This window comes from Dreissena polymorpha, chromosome 2 (assembly GCF_020536995.1).
Source record: "Dreissena polymorpha isolate Duluth1 chromosome 2, UMN_Dpol_1.0, whole genome shotgun sequence".
NCBI classification, from domain to species: Eukaryota; Metazoa; Mollusca; class Bivalvia; order Myida; family Dreissenidae; genus Dreissena; species Dreissena polymorpha.
This window is the reverse complement of record NC_068356.1, coordinates 12,896,131-12,913,693: the sequence shown is the minus strand read 5'-3', so window position 1 is coordinate 12,913,693 and position 17,563 is coordinate 12,896,131. Positions and strand designations below refer to the sequence as shown.

The 17,563-nt window shown below is 39.4% G+C and overlaps 1 protein-coding gene across 6 annotated transcripts in view; it reads right to left on the bottom strand.

Annotated features, from left to right (window-relative positions):
- The window catches only part of LOC127865881 (transcription factor A, mitochondrial-like), a 175,760-nt gene that overhangs the window by 72,686 nt on the left and 85,511 nt on the right, over positions 1-17,563 (bottom strand). For 2 of the 6 annotated variants that reach the window (XM_052405924.1, XM_052405925.1), the window contains exon 5: positions 5,218-5,340. The exons of the other annotated variants lie outside the window; for them this stretch is intronic. In XM_052405924.1, the coding sequence (XP_052261884.1) occupies positions 5,218-5,340 (123 nt within the window). The remainder of the gene's footprint in view (positions 1-5,217; positions 5,341-17,563) is intronic. 6 annotated transcript variants of the gene reach the window in all.

The following is a 17,563-nucleotide window of genomic DNA, read 5'->3' as shown; positions in this document are numbered from 1 at the left end:
CTTAGGCATAAGCGTTCTTGAGTTATCATCCTGAAACCATTTTACTGCTTTGGGTCACCATGACCTTGACCTTTGACCTAGTGACCTGAAAATCAATAGGGGTCATCTGCGAGTCATGATCAATGTATCTATGAAGTTTCATGATCCTAGGCATAAGCGTTCTTGAGTTATCATCCAGAAACCATTTTAATATTTTGGGTCATCTAGACCTTGACCTTTGACCTAGTGACCTGAAAATCAATAGGGTTCATCTGCGAGTCATGATCAATGTACCTATGAAGTTTCATGATCCTTTGCATAAGCGCTCTTGAGTTATCATCCGGAAACCATCTGGTGGACAGACGGACCGACTTGAGCAAAACAATATACCCCCTCTTGTTCGAAAGGGGGGGGGGCATAATGATAAAAACTTCCCCCCTCCAAGCAGCCATGTTATTCAACTGACCGGAACCATTTTTGAACTCAACTCTCGTATCAAAGAAACAAATGTTCTGAGCAAATTTAATGAAAATGAGGCCAAAAATGTGACTTCTACTGTGTTCACATGTTTTCACTTTATACATATAAAGAAAAATGCCCCGCCCACTGGCGGCAATGTTTTATCACCGATCCCGACCATTTTCAAACACGTCCAAGATATCAATAAACCAATGTTTTGACCAACTTTCATGGTGATAGGGCAAAAATTGTGACTTCTAGAGTGTTTACAAGGTTTCTCTATAGCCAAATAGGGAAAACAGCCAATATATACACATAGAGAAAAATGCCCCGCCCACTGGCGGCCATGTTTTTTCACCGACCTCAACCATTTTCAAACTCGTCCGAGACATCAATTGAACCAATGTTTAGACCAACTTTCATGATGATTGGGCAAAAATTGTGACTTCTAGAGTGTTTACAAGGTTTCTCTATAGCCAAATAAGGAAAACTGCTCCGCACACTGGCGGCCATGTTTTTCAACGGATAGGAACCACTTTTGAACTCAACCAAGATATCATTAAGACAAACATTTTGACAAAGTTACATGAAGATTGGGCAAGAAATGTGACTTCTACAGTGTTTACAAGGTTTTTCTTTATTTGACCTAGTTTTTGACCCGGCACAACCCAGTTTCGAACTAGGCCGAGATTTCATTGGGACAAAGCTTCTGACCAAGTTTTATGAAGATGGGACAAGAAATGTGGCCTCTATAGTGTTTACGAGCAAATGTTAACGGACGGACGGACATACGACGGACAAAAACCGGTCACAAAGGCTCACCTGAGCAATCAGGTGAGCAAAAAAGTTATCAAACTTTAACCAAGGTTAAAGTTTTTTGACAGAATGACAGACAGACACGACGAAAACAATATACCCACGATCTATCGATCCGGGGGCATAAAAATTATGTATGTATTCAATACACATGTTGAATTTTAGTTTCATTGTCTATAGATTTGATGTCTGTTGGAAATTCCTTTATAAACAAGAGCTGTCAAAAGACAGTGCCCTCGACTATTCGAGTGCTTGACAGTATAACGTAAGCCATCATGGGGAAATTGTTCATATTCAATAAGGTCAAGGTAATATAGTCATATTCTAAGTGGAAGAGGACCATAATTGAAACATATTGATTGCATATTTTTTAAAGAAGTTGTACTTTATTGACGATTCTGAGTTCATATATATTTTCTACAATCTACTATTGAACATTTGTAAAGACATAAAACAAACTAATAAGATTTTTATTTCAAGTTTGATAGCAATAGTTTGGGTGGGATGGTTTGACGGTCCTTAAAAATCAAATACATAAATATTTGTGTTTTTTTACCATGTTTCAAATTTTTGTCAATTTGGGTGCGGGGGAGTTCTTTTTTTTGGGGTGGGGGGGGAGGGGGGATTCTGGGTATGGGGCGTGGGGGATGGTTTGCGTGGAGTGCATTGGGGTATGTCAGGTAAGCGTTGTTTTGTCAAAGTATGAATCAAATTTGATCATAAATAAAGAAATTATGGCAATTTAGGCAAAATTTATTAATTTAACCTTAAGAGTCAATGTCATTTAAAGGTAAAGGTCAAATTAAACTTGCCAGGTACAGTACCCTTATGATAGTAAGAAAGTATTTGAAGTTTAAAAGCAATAGCCTTGATGCTTTAGAAGTAACGTGGATCTAAACACACAATTTAACAAAATATTCGAAGTTACTTAGACAAAAAAAGGGCCATAATTCCGATAAAATGCCAACCAGAGTTACGCAACTTGCCCTGTACAGTCCCCTTATGATAGTTAGCGAGTTTTCCAAGTCTGAAAACAATAGCTATGATACTTAATGAGTAAAATGGACCAAAACACAAAACTTAACCACATGTTCATTATCGAAGTATAAAAGGGGCCATAATTCTGTCATAATGCCAGTCAGAGTTACATAACTTTGCCTGCACAGTCCCTCATGATAGTACGTAAGTGTGGCAAGTATGAAAGCAATAGCTTTGATACTTTAGGAATAAAGTGAACCTAAGCACACAACTTATCCAAATTTTCAATTTTCTCAGTATAAAAAGGGAACAGACATCTTAAAAAATGCTTGATACAGTTGACTGCTCTTGTTTATAGATTGGGGGTCATGTTGGTAAAAAAGTATGCAAAATATAAAAGCAAAATGTCAAGGGACAAGGACATATTTGAGGTGGTACGCAGACTTTAACATTCCAATGCTCACGCCAACACAGTCGTGAGTAGGATAGATCCACTTTATATATTTTATATGTAACAGCCGAGCTAAAAAGTACACAACTATAGAAAAACTAGAAATGGCGCAGCAGAGGCCGACGCGTATCCCCACGCCGCATGTTTGACCCAGGGGCGCGCCAAGGTTGGTAATGGGTCCATGCATAGTTGAGATTGACCGTATTGTCATAAGAGAAGTTCAGTATCAATTAGAAGTGAATCCGTGTAGAAATGAAGAAATTATAGTAAAAGGCAATTTTGGGTGGGTGTGGCCTATTATGGGCGGGGCGCCCCAGGGTTGGTAAAGGGTCCATACATAGTTTAGATTGACCTTATTGTCATAAGAGAAGTTCATTAGCAATTTGAAGTAAATCGGTGTAGAAATGAAGAAATTATAGCAAAAGGCAATTTTGGGTGGGCGTGGCCTATGTGGGCGGGGCGCCCCAGGGTTGGTAATGGCGCCATGCATAGTTGAGATTGACTGTATTGTCATAAAAGAGGTTCAGTATCAATTTGAAGTGAATCGGTGTAGAAATGAAGATATTATAGTAAAAGGCAATTTTGGGTGGGCGTGGCCTATGTGGGCGGGGCGCCCCAGGGTTGGTAATGGGGCCATGCATAGATGAGATTAACTGTATTGTCATAAGAGAGGTTCACTATCAATTTGAAGTAAATCGGTGAAGAAATGAAGAAATTATAGTAAAAGGCAATTTTGGGTGGGCGTGGCCTATGTGGGTATGGTCTATTATGGGCGGGGCGCCCCAGGGTTGGTAATGGGGCCATAAATAGTTGAGATTGATTGTATTGTCATAAGAGAAATTCAGTATCAATTAGAAGTTAATCGGTGTAGAAATGAAGAAATTATAGTAAAAGACCATTTTTGGTGGGTGTGTCCTTTTATGGGCGGGGCGCCCCAGGGTTGGTAATGGGGCCTTACATAGTTGAGATTGACTGTATTGTCATAAGAGATGTTCAGTATCAATTTGAAGTAAATCGGTGTAGAAATGAAGAAATTATAGTAAAAGGCAATGTTGGGTGGGCGTGGCCTATGCGGGCGGGGCGCCCCAGGGTTGGTAATGGCGCCATGCATAATTGAGAGCATAATTGAGATTGACTGTATTGTCATAAAAGAGGTTCAGTATCAATTTAAAGTGAATCGGTGTAGAAATGAAGAAATTATAGTAAAAGGTAATTTTGGGTGGGCGTGGCCTATGTGGGCGGGGCGCCCCAGGGTTGGTAATGGGGCCATACATAGTTGAGATTAACTGTATTGTCATAAGAGAGGTTCAGTATCAATTTGAAGTGAATCGGTGTAGAAATGAAGAAATTATAGTAAAAGGTAATTTTGGGTGGGCGTGGCCTATGTGGGCGGGGCGCCCCAGGGTTGGTAATGAGGCCATGCATAGCTGAGATTGACCGTATTGTCATAAAAGAGGTTCAGTATCAATTTGAAGTGAATCGGTGTAGAAATGAAGAAATTATAGTAAAAGGTAATTTTGGGTGGGCGTGGCCTATGTGGCCGGGACGCCCCAGGGTTGGTTATGGGGCCATGCATAGTTGAGATTGACTTTGTGTCACTAGAGAGGCTCAGTATCAATTTGAAGTAAATCGGTGCAGAAATGAAGAAGTTAATGTAAAATAACGAGTGAAAATCTCAGACCCGGCCCCGCCCAAACCCCCATAACTTTTGACCCAGGGGTAAGATCAAAATTCCGTCACTGTCACCGTCGCACATATGCTCATAGCTACCATGTATGTAAGTTTCCAGGTTATAGTGCTAAAAGTGTAGGAGGAGCAGGTGGCCAGGACGGACGGACAGACACACATCAATACAATATCCCCACTTTTTCTCCGAAAAACGTGGGGATAACAAGAGATGTGTTTGTCAGAAACACAATGCCCCCTATTGCGCCGCTTTGAAGCCATAAATTTGACCTTTGACCTTTAAGGATGACCTTGACCTTTCACCACTCAAAATGTGCAGCTCCATGAGATACACATGCATGCCAAAATTAAATCTTCAATATTGCAAAAGTTATGACTGAGGTTAGTTTTCTCAGGCTGCTTTGAAGCCATATATTTGACCTTTGACCTTGAAGGATGACCTTGACCTTTCACCACTTAAAACGTGCAGCTCCATGAGATACACATGCATGCAAAATATCAAGTTGTTATCTTCAATATTGCAAAAGTAATTCAATATTGCAAAACTTTAATTGAAGTAAAGTTTTCCACAGGATGACAGACCAACAGACAGACCAAAAATAATATACCCCTGATCATTCGATCCTGGGGCATACAAAACTTAAATACAATCCCTCTTAATACCGTAAAAAGATATGTATCCCACACTCTTTTATTAGTGGGAATTACAAAAAAAATTGGTAGTCAAAATTACCTGGTACTGTATAATAAGTATTTGAATTTAACATTTAAGTAGAATTTACATAAAGACATATCTTTAAATCCAAAAGTCTATAAACAAGATGTATTAAATAATTATTTAACCCCACCTTTCTTCTCTCAGCGTTTGTTTCTGGTTTCTTGCGTGACTTGAGTGCTATCTCTCTAGCATCCCTGATGAAAAGGAAGTATGCCGACGGGGGACGTAGAGGCTTGTCAGTTTCCTTCAAGAGCTAAATGTTGCAGGTGAGTATTAGTTTATTAAAAGTTATTAGATAAAACTCTGCATGATGATACCAAGAAGTAGCATATTTCATACATTAACAGAAGCAAAAACAGCAAAAAACATATTTTACAAATATTAGACAAACTGCTCATGACATCATTATTAATAACTTCAAAATCCAAAACTGAAGTGGTTTCACAGCGAAATAGTGAAAACAAAGATATTTCATATTATAGCAGAAATAGATCCCTGTTTAAACTATATATCATTTTTACTGCTATTTTTTACTGTTTGAATTACCAGTATAAAAGCACTGATATTTCGCTTAAATCCATATAATACTTAATAGGTTAAAACAATGATTTTTAACAAAAAAAATGAATCAGAGAAACATACATTTGTGTGTTTGTCTTTTTTCACATTTATTACATACTATAACAAGCAACCTACATGCCTTTAGGAGTTTTCTGCAACCCCAGGGAAATTAACTGTGCTAAGCAGATATTGTTTACAAAGTTTCACATTAGCTTTTAAAGGATAAATGGCACAAGACATGGAAGCCATAATGTTTAATGATCCACATTTTTTCAAACTTAATCCCATAACAACACAAATGAATTGAGCACATTTTATGAGGGCACAAATGTGTTATTTATAGTGTTTTACTATAGCCAAATTAAGAGAACTGCCCCGCATCTTCCCAGCTATGTTATTAAATGGATTGGAACCATATACAGGCCGTCAACTGGCTTAAGGTGAAAATATGGGAAAAAATATAGGAATTATTGCATCAAAATATAGGAGGTTTGGGCTTGTTTAGGGTTAAAATATAGGAATTTTATGGTAAAAAGTAATGTTCTAGAGATATGTAGAGAACTTCTTACTTACTTGTTTTCCGTCAATAAGCATTTAATTCATGTTTTACTTTAAAAAAACAGTCCCTCATCTTCCCACTAAGGCAGATATGCTGATGCAGCAACACACTGTGGTCATCAATGTGGACACCTGATTTTTTTTATTTAAATAGTTAACAATCAACAAAACACAAAACATTATTAAACATAGTTTTACAACCTAACATAAGAGTGGAACATAACATTGATAATGAAATTATTGAAACTGAAAAAATGAATCACATACATGTAGTATCATATCATAGCTTATAAAACAAATTCTGTTTTTTATGCACATTAAAATTTCTACACACTCTTCAATCAAACATTTTTAAGACATGAAAAAGACACCAAAACATCCTATATGATAAAATGTACATACAGAATATTCCTATATGATAAAATGTACATACAGAATATAAGATTTTTCTGGCAGCGTCTGCATATACATATTTTTGAAATTGAACATCAAAATAATTAATTGAACAAAATTGCACTGTGTTATTAATACGAATTGTAAACAAATCTAATCTGATGGGTATCAGACACACAATGGTAGATGCATATCTTAAAAACAAGAAAAAGATGTAATGGTATACATGGCAAAATGACAATAAAACATCTCAATAATCAGGAAGAGCATTTAATATCCCCTCAGAAGAGCATCCCCGTGGAAAGACCTGTTACAACTATCTGCTAGGATTTGTTCTCACCTTTTAAATGGTTGTATTTTTCTTCATCAAAGGTGTCCATATAGATATCACAATGGTGTACAACAGCACTCCTGAAAGATGGTGATGCTTTGGAAGAGGAGGGACAGCTTTTTACACTGTAAATTAAAATATCTAACAGCAGTATTACTTCTTATAAGTATCAAAAAAATAAAAAAGGAAATTTCAGAACAAAATAGAGGAAAAATAAAAAATATAGGAAAATAGAGAAAAAAAGTCAACAATATAGGAAATTATAGGAAATATAGGAGGTTTTGAAATATATGGGAAAATTCTCAAAAATATAGGTAAATATAGGAATATAGAAATCAGTTGACGGCCTGCAAATATCACTCTACAGAGAAATAATACTAAATGGTTTGAGAAAAATCCAAGAAGATTGTGCAAACAAATGTGACTTCTAGAGAGTTCACAAGCTTTTTATATAACTTAAACTTGTGACCTTGTTTCTTTTATACCACATGGCCCAGTTTAGAGCTCTACTCTACCAATACATTATTGGGGCAGATGTTCTTACCAAATTTCATGAATAGGACAATAATTGCATTCTCAATAGTCTTCAAAAGCTTGTTCTTTCAATTCTGTGACTAAGTTTTTTTACCAAGCATGACCCAGTCTCCAAAGTTTCATAAAGAGTTGGAAATCAATTTGGCCACTACAGTGTTAACAAGCTTTTTCTTTTGTCTGACCTATTTCTTGACACTAGATGACAAGTTTCCAATTCTGCCAATGTATCATTTGAAAATAGGCCCCTAGATTGTTACCAATCTTTTTATTTAACTGACCTAGTTGTGAACATGGCTCAGATATTATTTGGAAAAATGTTCTGAACATGTTTTATAACAAGAGCTGTCAAAAGACAGCGCACTCGACTATAAGAGTGTTTGACAGTATAACATAAGAAATCATGGTGAAATTGTTCATATTCAATAAGGTCAAGGTAATATAATCATATTCTAAATGGAAGAGGACCATAATTGAAACATATTGATCACTTATGTTTTGAAGAAGTTGTACTTTATAGATGATTCTGAGTTCAGGTATATTTTCAACAATGTATTGACCATCAGTAAAGACATAAAACAAACTAATACAATATTATTTCATGTTTGATAGCAATAGCGTGAGTGGGATGGTTGGTCCTTCAAAAGTAAAATAAATCAGGGTTTTTTCTGCCTATTTTGGGAAAAGGAGTCTGACCTAATTGGGAATTTTTTATCGACAAAATTGTCCATTTTGGGAATTTTTGCTTTGATGAAACAACTCATTTTGGGAAAACATTGTGAATTTATTATGCTTAAATAAGTCAGTGGTTTAACAAAAAAATTTGTTTTCATTTGTTATTTTGTCTTCTTTATATCAACACATGCAATATTGGGCATGTTCAACGTTTATTCAAGTACTGCAATTTTGTTTTTCAGTTACAGTTACACTCTGAGATAAGAACTGTACAGTCAAAAACTTATAGCAGATATTTTTGACCAAAACAAACACTGGTTAGTCACACAAGTTACAGCATTAGTTTTCTCTGATTTCTGTTTTTGAAAGCATCACACAGCTCCTCCAATGTTTTGTCATTCAGGTGCAGGTAAGCATCAGATGAGTAAGTTTGCTTTGTGTGAATGTGCTGCGTAATGGGGAGCACAGCAGGTTCATGATGCTGAATCCTTGCTCAACCACAGCAGTGCTTTTTGAAATGATACACATCAGCTGGACGAGTTGGAACATTAATAATCTAATAATCATTTATGTCAAAAGACACTTTTTTTCTAAAAAAAAATAAAAATAATTTGTTTTTTTGTTTTTTTGGAAATTGGACAAAAAATCAGTTTGGGATCGGGTTCGTTTGCTTTGAGAACGCCTCCGTTTTCTGGAGGCGCAGGCAGTGCTGAAAAACCCCTGTAAATATTTTTATATTTTTACCATGTTCATTTTTTTTTTGGATGGACAGGGTGGGTGGGGGGATGGAGAGGGGTATAATGTGGTGGTGTGGTAATTTATCAGATGATCTTTCAAAAATAAGAAAAAAAAAGAAATACTTTAAAATATTAAAAATTACTAAGACAAAAAAGGGCCACAATTCCTTTAAAATGCCAACCAGAGTTATGCAACTTGTCCTGTACAGTGCCCTAACGATAGTTCGCGGTGGATCCGTACCCAAGGCATTACAGTAAAAAGACGTGCATCAAGGACCTGGCAGCCGGCTCCTGGCAACAGTAACCATGTCTAACCACCCAGACATAAACACCCTCTTAGCATCCTCCCAGGAGGAAAGGGACATTCTGGACTCTTTAATCAAAGGCAATACTGACTTTCTTAACCTGAAAAACAAGACAGAACTGTCATTACTTCAGACTCGTGCAACTGTTCAGGGCGAACGGTACTCGAGAAGCATACACAAATGTAAGAAGCAATTAAGTACATCTGACGGCCAAGAAAATGAAACATTATTACGTTCACTTGAATTAGAAACAAAGAAACATGAACTTGAATTGAGAAAGTTCATGGACTCTATAGAGAATTTTGTAACAAACAGAAGCAGTGCTTCTCTGACACTTTCCACCAGCTCCTCGCGGTCAAGATCAACAATTTTGGCTGAAAAACAAGCGAAAGCAGAGGCTGCAAAAGTAAAAGTCACTTTCGCTCAACGTGAGGCTGAACTGCGCAAGAAAGAAGCTATTTTAAATGAACAACAAGCTCTGGCAACAGCATCGGCAATCAAAGAAAAGTCGCTACTAGAGGCAGAAATATCACTACTTCAAGATCAAAAGGATGCGGCTGCAGCGGAAGCGGAAGCTGAAGCTTTTGAAAAATTGAGCGACTCCAGCAAAAGCAAACTACCTGATGTGGAGGAGATTGGTACCGCACAACGTGTCCGTGAATACATACAACAAATAACATCAGATGAGCCGACCGTGAATATCCAACCTTTACCTTTTGTGAATTCACTACATGTAAATACTCTCGTAGTGAACAATCTGCCTGTGAATTTGTCTCATGTGAACAGGTCTAGTGTGAACACTCCCGAAGTGGCACTACATGTGAATACTCCCATAGTGAACAATCTGCCTGTGAATTTGTCCCATGTGAACAGTTCTAGTGTGAACACTCCCGAAGTGGCACTACATGTGAATACTCCCATAGTGAACAATCTGCCTGTGAATTTGTCCCATGTGAACAGTTCTAGTGTGAACACTCCCGAAGTGGCACTACAACGTGAAAGTGTGAACCCAGTACAGCCTGGAATAGACATAAGGAACATTACGCAATGCATACTTAGAAGAGACCTTGTTCAGGCAAGACTTTACAAATACGATGAAAGACCTGAAAATTATTTGTTGTGGAAAAGCAGTTTCAAATCGGTTATTCAGGAACTCAGTGTGACTCCTATGGAAGAACTTGATTTGCTGATTAAGTGGCTAGGTCCAGTTTCTTCTCAACACGCCACAAGCATACGTGTAGCAAATGCCATGAACAGTTCCACTGCACTGCAGCGTATATGGGAACGACTGGATGACAGATATGGAGCACCCGAATTAATTTTTGACGCTATAAAGAATAAACTGAACAGTATCCCAAAAATAAACAAAGACCCAATGCGTTTGTATGATTTATCCGATGTTGTGTCTGAAATTGAAGCTTTGAAGGACAATTCTTTATATTCAGGTTTATTTTCACACTTTAATTCGTCATTAGGTGCCCGTGATGTCACTGAGAAATTACCACACAACCTCCAAGAAAAGTGGGTTTCCCGTGCAGCCACATATAAAATGACACATAAAGTACCTTATCCACCGTTTGGTTTCTTGGCTACTTTTATTTGAGAAATGTGCAAGGTTTGCAACGATCCCAGTTTGAATATTCATCGGTATAATCCAAATATACCACCTTTTCATGCGAAAGCTCAAGTCTACGCTAAAAAAACTGATGTACAAGGACCGAGACATGGTGACAAACCTATTTGTCCTCTTCATAAGACAAATCATTCTTTGAATGAATGTAGAGCCTTCAAGACAAAACCGTTGGAAGAAAGAAAAACATTTCTGAAAGAAAACCATTTATGTTTTCGGTGTTGCTCGACAACTGAACATAAGAGTTCCACATGTACCGCAAGGCTATTTTGTCCTGATTGTGGCAGCACTAATCATACCTCCGCTATGCATGTGAACAAGTTAAATAGAGACACAAGCAAGAAATTGCACGCCCAACCCCAGAACGGCGGGGAGTGGAAAGCGTCACAACCATCACGTGAAAGAGGTCACGAGGTTACAGCTGTGAACAAGTGTACGCAAATATGCGGGGAAAGTTTTGGCGGAGAGTCTTGTGCCAAGATAGTTCTCGTTAAAGTGTCGAACCGCCATCGTCCTAATATATGTGTAAACATGTATGCTATTATAGACGATCAGAGTAACAGAACTCTCGCAAATTCAACGTTTTTCGATAAACTTGCCTGTCAATCAAAAGTCGTAGAGTATAATCAAAAATCATGTGGTGGTGCTAGAACCAGCCATGGCCGTGTGGAAAGAGACTGTGTTATTGAATCATGGGACGGTGCGTACAAGTTTGATTTGCCTAGCGTGCTCGAATGCAATGATGTCCCTAATGTCCGCGAAGAAATACCTACGCCAGAGGTTGCAAGATACCATCCACATCTGCGAGACATTGCTTACCTGATACCTCCCATTGATCACAGAGCAGAGATCATGCTGCTCATTGGCAGAGATTTAATTGACGCCCATCACGTCTTGGAGCAGCGAATTGGCCCCGTTCACACTCCATATGCTCAAAGATTGAAACTTGGATGGGTTGTCGTTGGGGAATGTTGTCTAGGCCAAATCCACAAGTCAACAAGTGTAAACGTGAACAAGACATTTGTGGCAAATGGGCGCACAACAATACTCACCCCTTGCGAAAACCGCTTTGATGTTAGAGAGCAATCAATCTGCGAGATTTGTGATGACCCCATTTTTGTTCGCACATCTGCTGACGAGAAGCCTGCAATGTCACAGAATGACAAGTACTTCATGAAAATGATGGATGAACAGTTCAAGAAATCCCATGGTGGTAAATGGACCGCTCCTTTACCATTTCTGCCCGATCGGCCAAGATTACCCAACAACCGTGACCAAGCCTTGAAACGTATGAAACTTCTACAGAAGTCCATGGCTCATGATGAACAAAGACAAAATCTATTCATTGATTTCATGGGGAAGGTATTGCAAAATGGTCACGCTGAAAGAGCCCCTAAATTAGACCCACACCAAGAATGTTGGTACTTGCCTATATTTGGAGTTTCGAGTGCCAAAAACCCCAACAAGATCCGATGTGTGTTTGACTCGTCCGCAAGATACAACAACATCTCATTGAATTAAGTTTTGAACACTGGTCCTGATCTTACCAATATGTTGTTAGGTATACTCCTCCGTTTTAGGAAAGAACGAATAGAAGTTACAACTGACATAAAACAGATGTTCTACAACTTCTGTGTGTCAGAAGAGCATAGAGACTACCTCCGTTTCCTGTGGTTTGAAGATAATGACCCACAGAAGCCACTGGTAGACTACAGGATGACTGTGCATGTGTTTGGGAAAAGCACATCCCCAGCTGTTGCCAAATACGGGATCAGAAAGATTGTTGAAAACTGTGAAGAAGATGTGAAAGGATTTGTGAACAACGACTTTTATGTTGATGATGGGCTGACGTCTTTACCAACAGTGCCGCAAGCTGTCAGTCTGTTGTCCCGTACCTCAAAAGCATTCGAGACGGAAGGTATCAAGATGCAAAAAATTGCCTCGAACAGTGACAAAGTGATGATGGAGTTTCCACCAAATGCATTGGCGTATGGAGTCAGAGACCTGACGTTAGAGCAACTTCCTGTCCAGAGGAGTTTAGGTCTACTTTGGGACCTTAATACGGACACATTCACCTATAAAAGTACCAATGATGCCAAGCCTTATACAAAAAGAGGTGTTCTCTCCACCATAATTAGCCTGTATGACCCTATTGGTTTCCTGGTCCCTGTCGTGTTGGAGGGCAGGCTGTGTATGAGAGACCTAATGACGTCACACGCAGATTGGGATAGCCCTCTTCCGCCGGACAAGCACTTGAAATGGACTCGGTGGAAGGAGTCCCTTCTGCAGCTGAAACACATAAACGTCCCCAGAACCTACTCAGCATTACCATTGTGTGAAGCCTCACATATAGAAGTTCATGTGTATTCCGATGCCTCGGAAGCCGCTATAGCTGCTGTAGCGTATCTTTTAATACACCACAAAGGTAGTAAACCAGAAACAACCTTTATAATGAGTAAATCAAAACTTGCACCATCAAGAGGGAATTCTATCCCAAGGCTAGAGCTTTGTGGAGCTGTTTTGGCAACAGAAGTTGCAGAATTTGTGCTAGAACATTTAAACATAGCTGCAAAGATCAGATTTTTTGTGGACAGCAAAGTGGTTCTAGGATACATAAACAACAGATGCAGGCGGTTTTACACCTACGTTGCTAACAGAGTTGAACGCATCAAACAGTCGACAATTCCTGCCCAGTGGAGCTACGTGCCGACCAATCTAAATCCAGCAGATTGTGGTACTAGAGGAGTAGCTGCTGAAAATCTGATGTCAAGCTCCTGGCTTGTGGGACCACATTTCTCTGGAAGTGCGGAAAATTATGTGCCATATTGCTTAGTGAACCCTGATGAAGACAAAGAAGTGAGACCAGAGGTGACGACTATGGCAACAAATGTTACAGAGAAGACTAAACTTGGCACTGCAAGATTCTCAAGGTTTTCATCATGGACCCGTCTTTTGATAGCACTTTCCTGCATAAAGCACATTGCCAATAGTTTCCTCTCCCGTGAAAACAAGTCGGACTGTACTGGATGGCATGTGTGTTCCAATTCACAGGACGTTTCTCACCACAGACAAGCTGCAGTGATTATCTTGAGAGAGGTACAGAAAGAACATTACGCAGATGAGTATACGTCATTGGAGAGAGGGAGACAACTTCACCCAAGCAGTCCAATTGGCAACTTATCTCCTTTCCTTGATGAGCAAAAGGTCATGCCAGTAGGAGGGCGACTGAAGTTCGCTGATTTGCCCCATATAGAGAAGCACCCTGTCATTCTCCCCGGAAGTCATCATGTAGCATGCCTACTCATTGAACATGTCCACAGAAAGGTACGTCATCAGGGACGCCACTTCACTGAGGGGGCTGTACGTGCTGCTGGATATTGGATTGTAGGAGGGAAAAGGCTTATTTCCTCAGTAATTCATCATTGCGTCACATGCCGTAAACTACGTGGATCGTTTGAGACCCAGAAAATGGCAGACCTGCCTAGAGACCGTCTAATCATTGCACTCCCCTTTTCCTACGTTGGTGTTGACACCTTTGGCCCATGGCAAGTTGTCAGCAGGAAAACTGTTTCTAGTCAAGCATCCAGTAAACGATGGGCCATCATTTTCACATGTTTAGCTGTGAGAGCCATTCACATTGAAGTTGTGGATGAATTATCATCAGCAGCATTTACGAATGCATTGCGTCGCCTTATTGCTATTCGTGGACCTGTCAAGGAATTCCGGTCAGATCGGGGCACCAATTTCACAGGAGCATTAGACCTTCTTGAGATAAACTCAATGAGTGTGGAGCAAAAAGCCTTCCGCAAGTTCTTGAATGATAGTGAGATCATTTGGCGCTTCAACCCACCACATAGCTCTCATTTCGGAGGTGTCTGGGAGCGCATGATTGGTGTTTCCAGAAGAATTCTTGAGCAAATGCTCATGAACGTGCCACATTTAACACACGATGTGTTAGTCACATTCATGGCAGAAGTATGTGCGATTGTGAATTACCGCCCTATTACACCTGTGTCCAGCGACCTGGAGAATCCTGAAATCCTCACTCCAGCCATTCTACTTACCGTACATTCGCGGTCATAAGTCGACCTTTTTTAAGTATAAAATCTCCGGAGGTTAGGAAAAATATGACTGTTTACGGTAAGGCCGACTCGTCTTTTACTAAAATGTCGGCCGATAACAAAATACTCATGTTTCCATTTGGTTTTAATTCATTAATCTTCATAATAAGTCAAAATAAAAACAAGTATAAATAATTTAGTTAATATTAAACATATGTGGCATACGGTTAAGTGGCGAAAATCATAGAACAATACCGGTAGATAAATCAAGCCGCTGACACTTGTGCCCATTTAAATTTAATCCGTGTAAATACAAACTGTCAACAGATGCAGGTGTCTTTATGCCACCAATTATCGCTTATCGGTCTTTTTGCTAAGATCAAAGTGTATCGTGTAGTGTTGGCATCCTTAATTGCGTCACGCCTAAAATAGTTATCTGCTAATAATATGCACAACGGTTCTGTTACAAACTACTTCTGACCAATCAAAATTAATTACTCAATCTTTGGATACGCCCTTTAACCAATCGTTATTTTTCATCTTCACACGGTATATTTTTTTATTGGATGAAGGTGTGGTTTCGTTGACTATTCACAACAGTCCCACAATTTACGCATACTCGTTTCGTAAATAAATAGATCTAATCTGATTGAAGTTTTTATTACTTGTTTGATTATAATAAAATTACTTTGGATTATCAAGATGCCAAAACGGAAGCGTTTTGCTTACGATAATGCCTTTAAGATTAGGGTGATAGAATTTGCTGAAACATCAAAAAACTGTTCAGCTGAGCGTGAGTTCGGGGTCAGTGAAAAACTTGTACGTGGCTGGCGTAAGTCGAAGGAGAGAATCATAGATGGACCTAAGGGTCAGAAACGTCGGGTTGTGCGTTTAACCCCATATGATGAGTTTGAGACTGATCTTCTCAAATGGTTATTGGAGTTACGGCAAGGTGGCTTTGTGGCTACTAAAAATGCCATTAGGATTAAGGCGTTACACTTGGCAAAGGATGCCAAATATTCCATCGAGAATGGCGTTTTTAAGGCATCGGCGGGTTGGTGCTCGCGTTTTATGAACATAAATGGACTTACTCTTCGTCAACGTCAAAGGAGAAATTTCCATCTGGACTATGTGTGTACGTGCAGCCTAAGGGCTGGGTTGATGAGACCATTTTGGATAAGTGGTTACATGATGTGTGGTTTTCTCGGCCTGGAGGCCTTATTAATAAGAGATCGCTTCTTGTGTGGGACATGTTTCGGGCTCATCTCACAGAGAAAGTAAAAGGACGTCTGAGGGAAAAGGGCACACGACAGGCTGTTATTCCCGGAGGGTGTACCTCACTGTTGCAACCACTGGACGTGTCATTGAATAAACCGTTCAAGTGTCATGTGCGTGCCAGCTGGAATGAATGGATGGTACACGGCCCCCGTGAAATCACCAAAGCTGGGAATTTGAAACGTCCGAGTCTCGTCACAGTATGTGAATGGATTGTCAAAGCTTGGAATGAGATTCCATCGGACATGGTGATGAGGGCGTTCCTCAAGTGTGGAATATCCAACTCTATGGACGGTAGTGAGGATGACGCTTTGTTTGACGAATTTACGTCATCTTGTATTCGTGACTCATGCGTCGATGAAGTGGATGTGGAGTCTGATGACTCATATGTGTATGACAGTGCCTTGACTGATGAGCAAGTTAAGGAACTGTTCAACAGTGACGATGAGAGTGACTTTGAGGGATTTTAAATGAACTGTTAAGTGATTTTGAAGGAACTGATATACGGTGATGATAAGAGTGATTTTAAGGGACTTAAGTGAACTGAGTAAGTGATTATGTAATGTACCGATAGTTTCATTCTGATTTGTGAAATAAATATATATGTTCTAAATAATGAATGATATATTATTATGATTTTGAACAATGACATATTTTTCATGATAATAAATGATTGAAATGTTGAATGTTTTGTTGTTAACCCTTATTATTAGTATCAAAATAAATGTCAACTGCCCGTACAAAAGCATTCAGAACCATGACTAAAACGTCACTCAAACGTGTCCGAGATATTGAGGAAATTTACCCCCCGACTTATGGCAGAGTCAAGGCAAAAAACCAGGTTTTTCTAGCAACATTATACCCCTCGACTTATGGCCGAGATAGACTTATGGCCGCGAATGTACGGTACACAAAAGTCAGGCTCGTAACATCTTGTGCAGCAGAGCCTGGGACCTTGGATACCAAAGACATGTATCGGCAGCAGTGGAGGCAAGTGCGACATCTATCTGAGACTTTTTGGGCCCGATGGAAAAAGGAGTATCTTCCCAGTCTGCAAAAACGTCATAAGTGGACCCATGAGAGTGAAAGTATCTCCGTGGGAGATGTCGTGCTGTTAAAAGAAAAGCTGAAACATCGTACCGGATGGCCAATTGGAAGAGTGCTGGAAGTCTTCCCGAGTGAGGATGGGAGAGTACGATCAGTGAAGTTACGCGTCACCCGCGTCACCAGTGATGGACAGCCTCAAGACTGCGTTCGACCTGTAGTTGACCTTGTGATTCTTGTGAGAGACAGTGGGGCTAGTCTGCATTAAACTATATTCATGTGTTGAAATATGTGACTTTTTAAATGAGTGGTGAAGACTCGTGTGTTATATTTGGCATATGACTATTGACATTATGTTTATTTCAAAACAGTGAC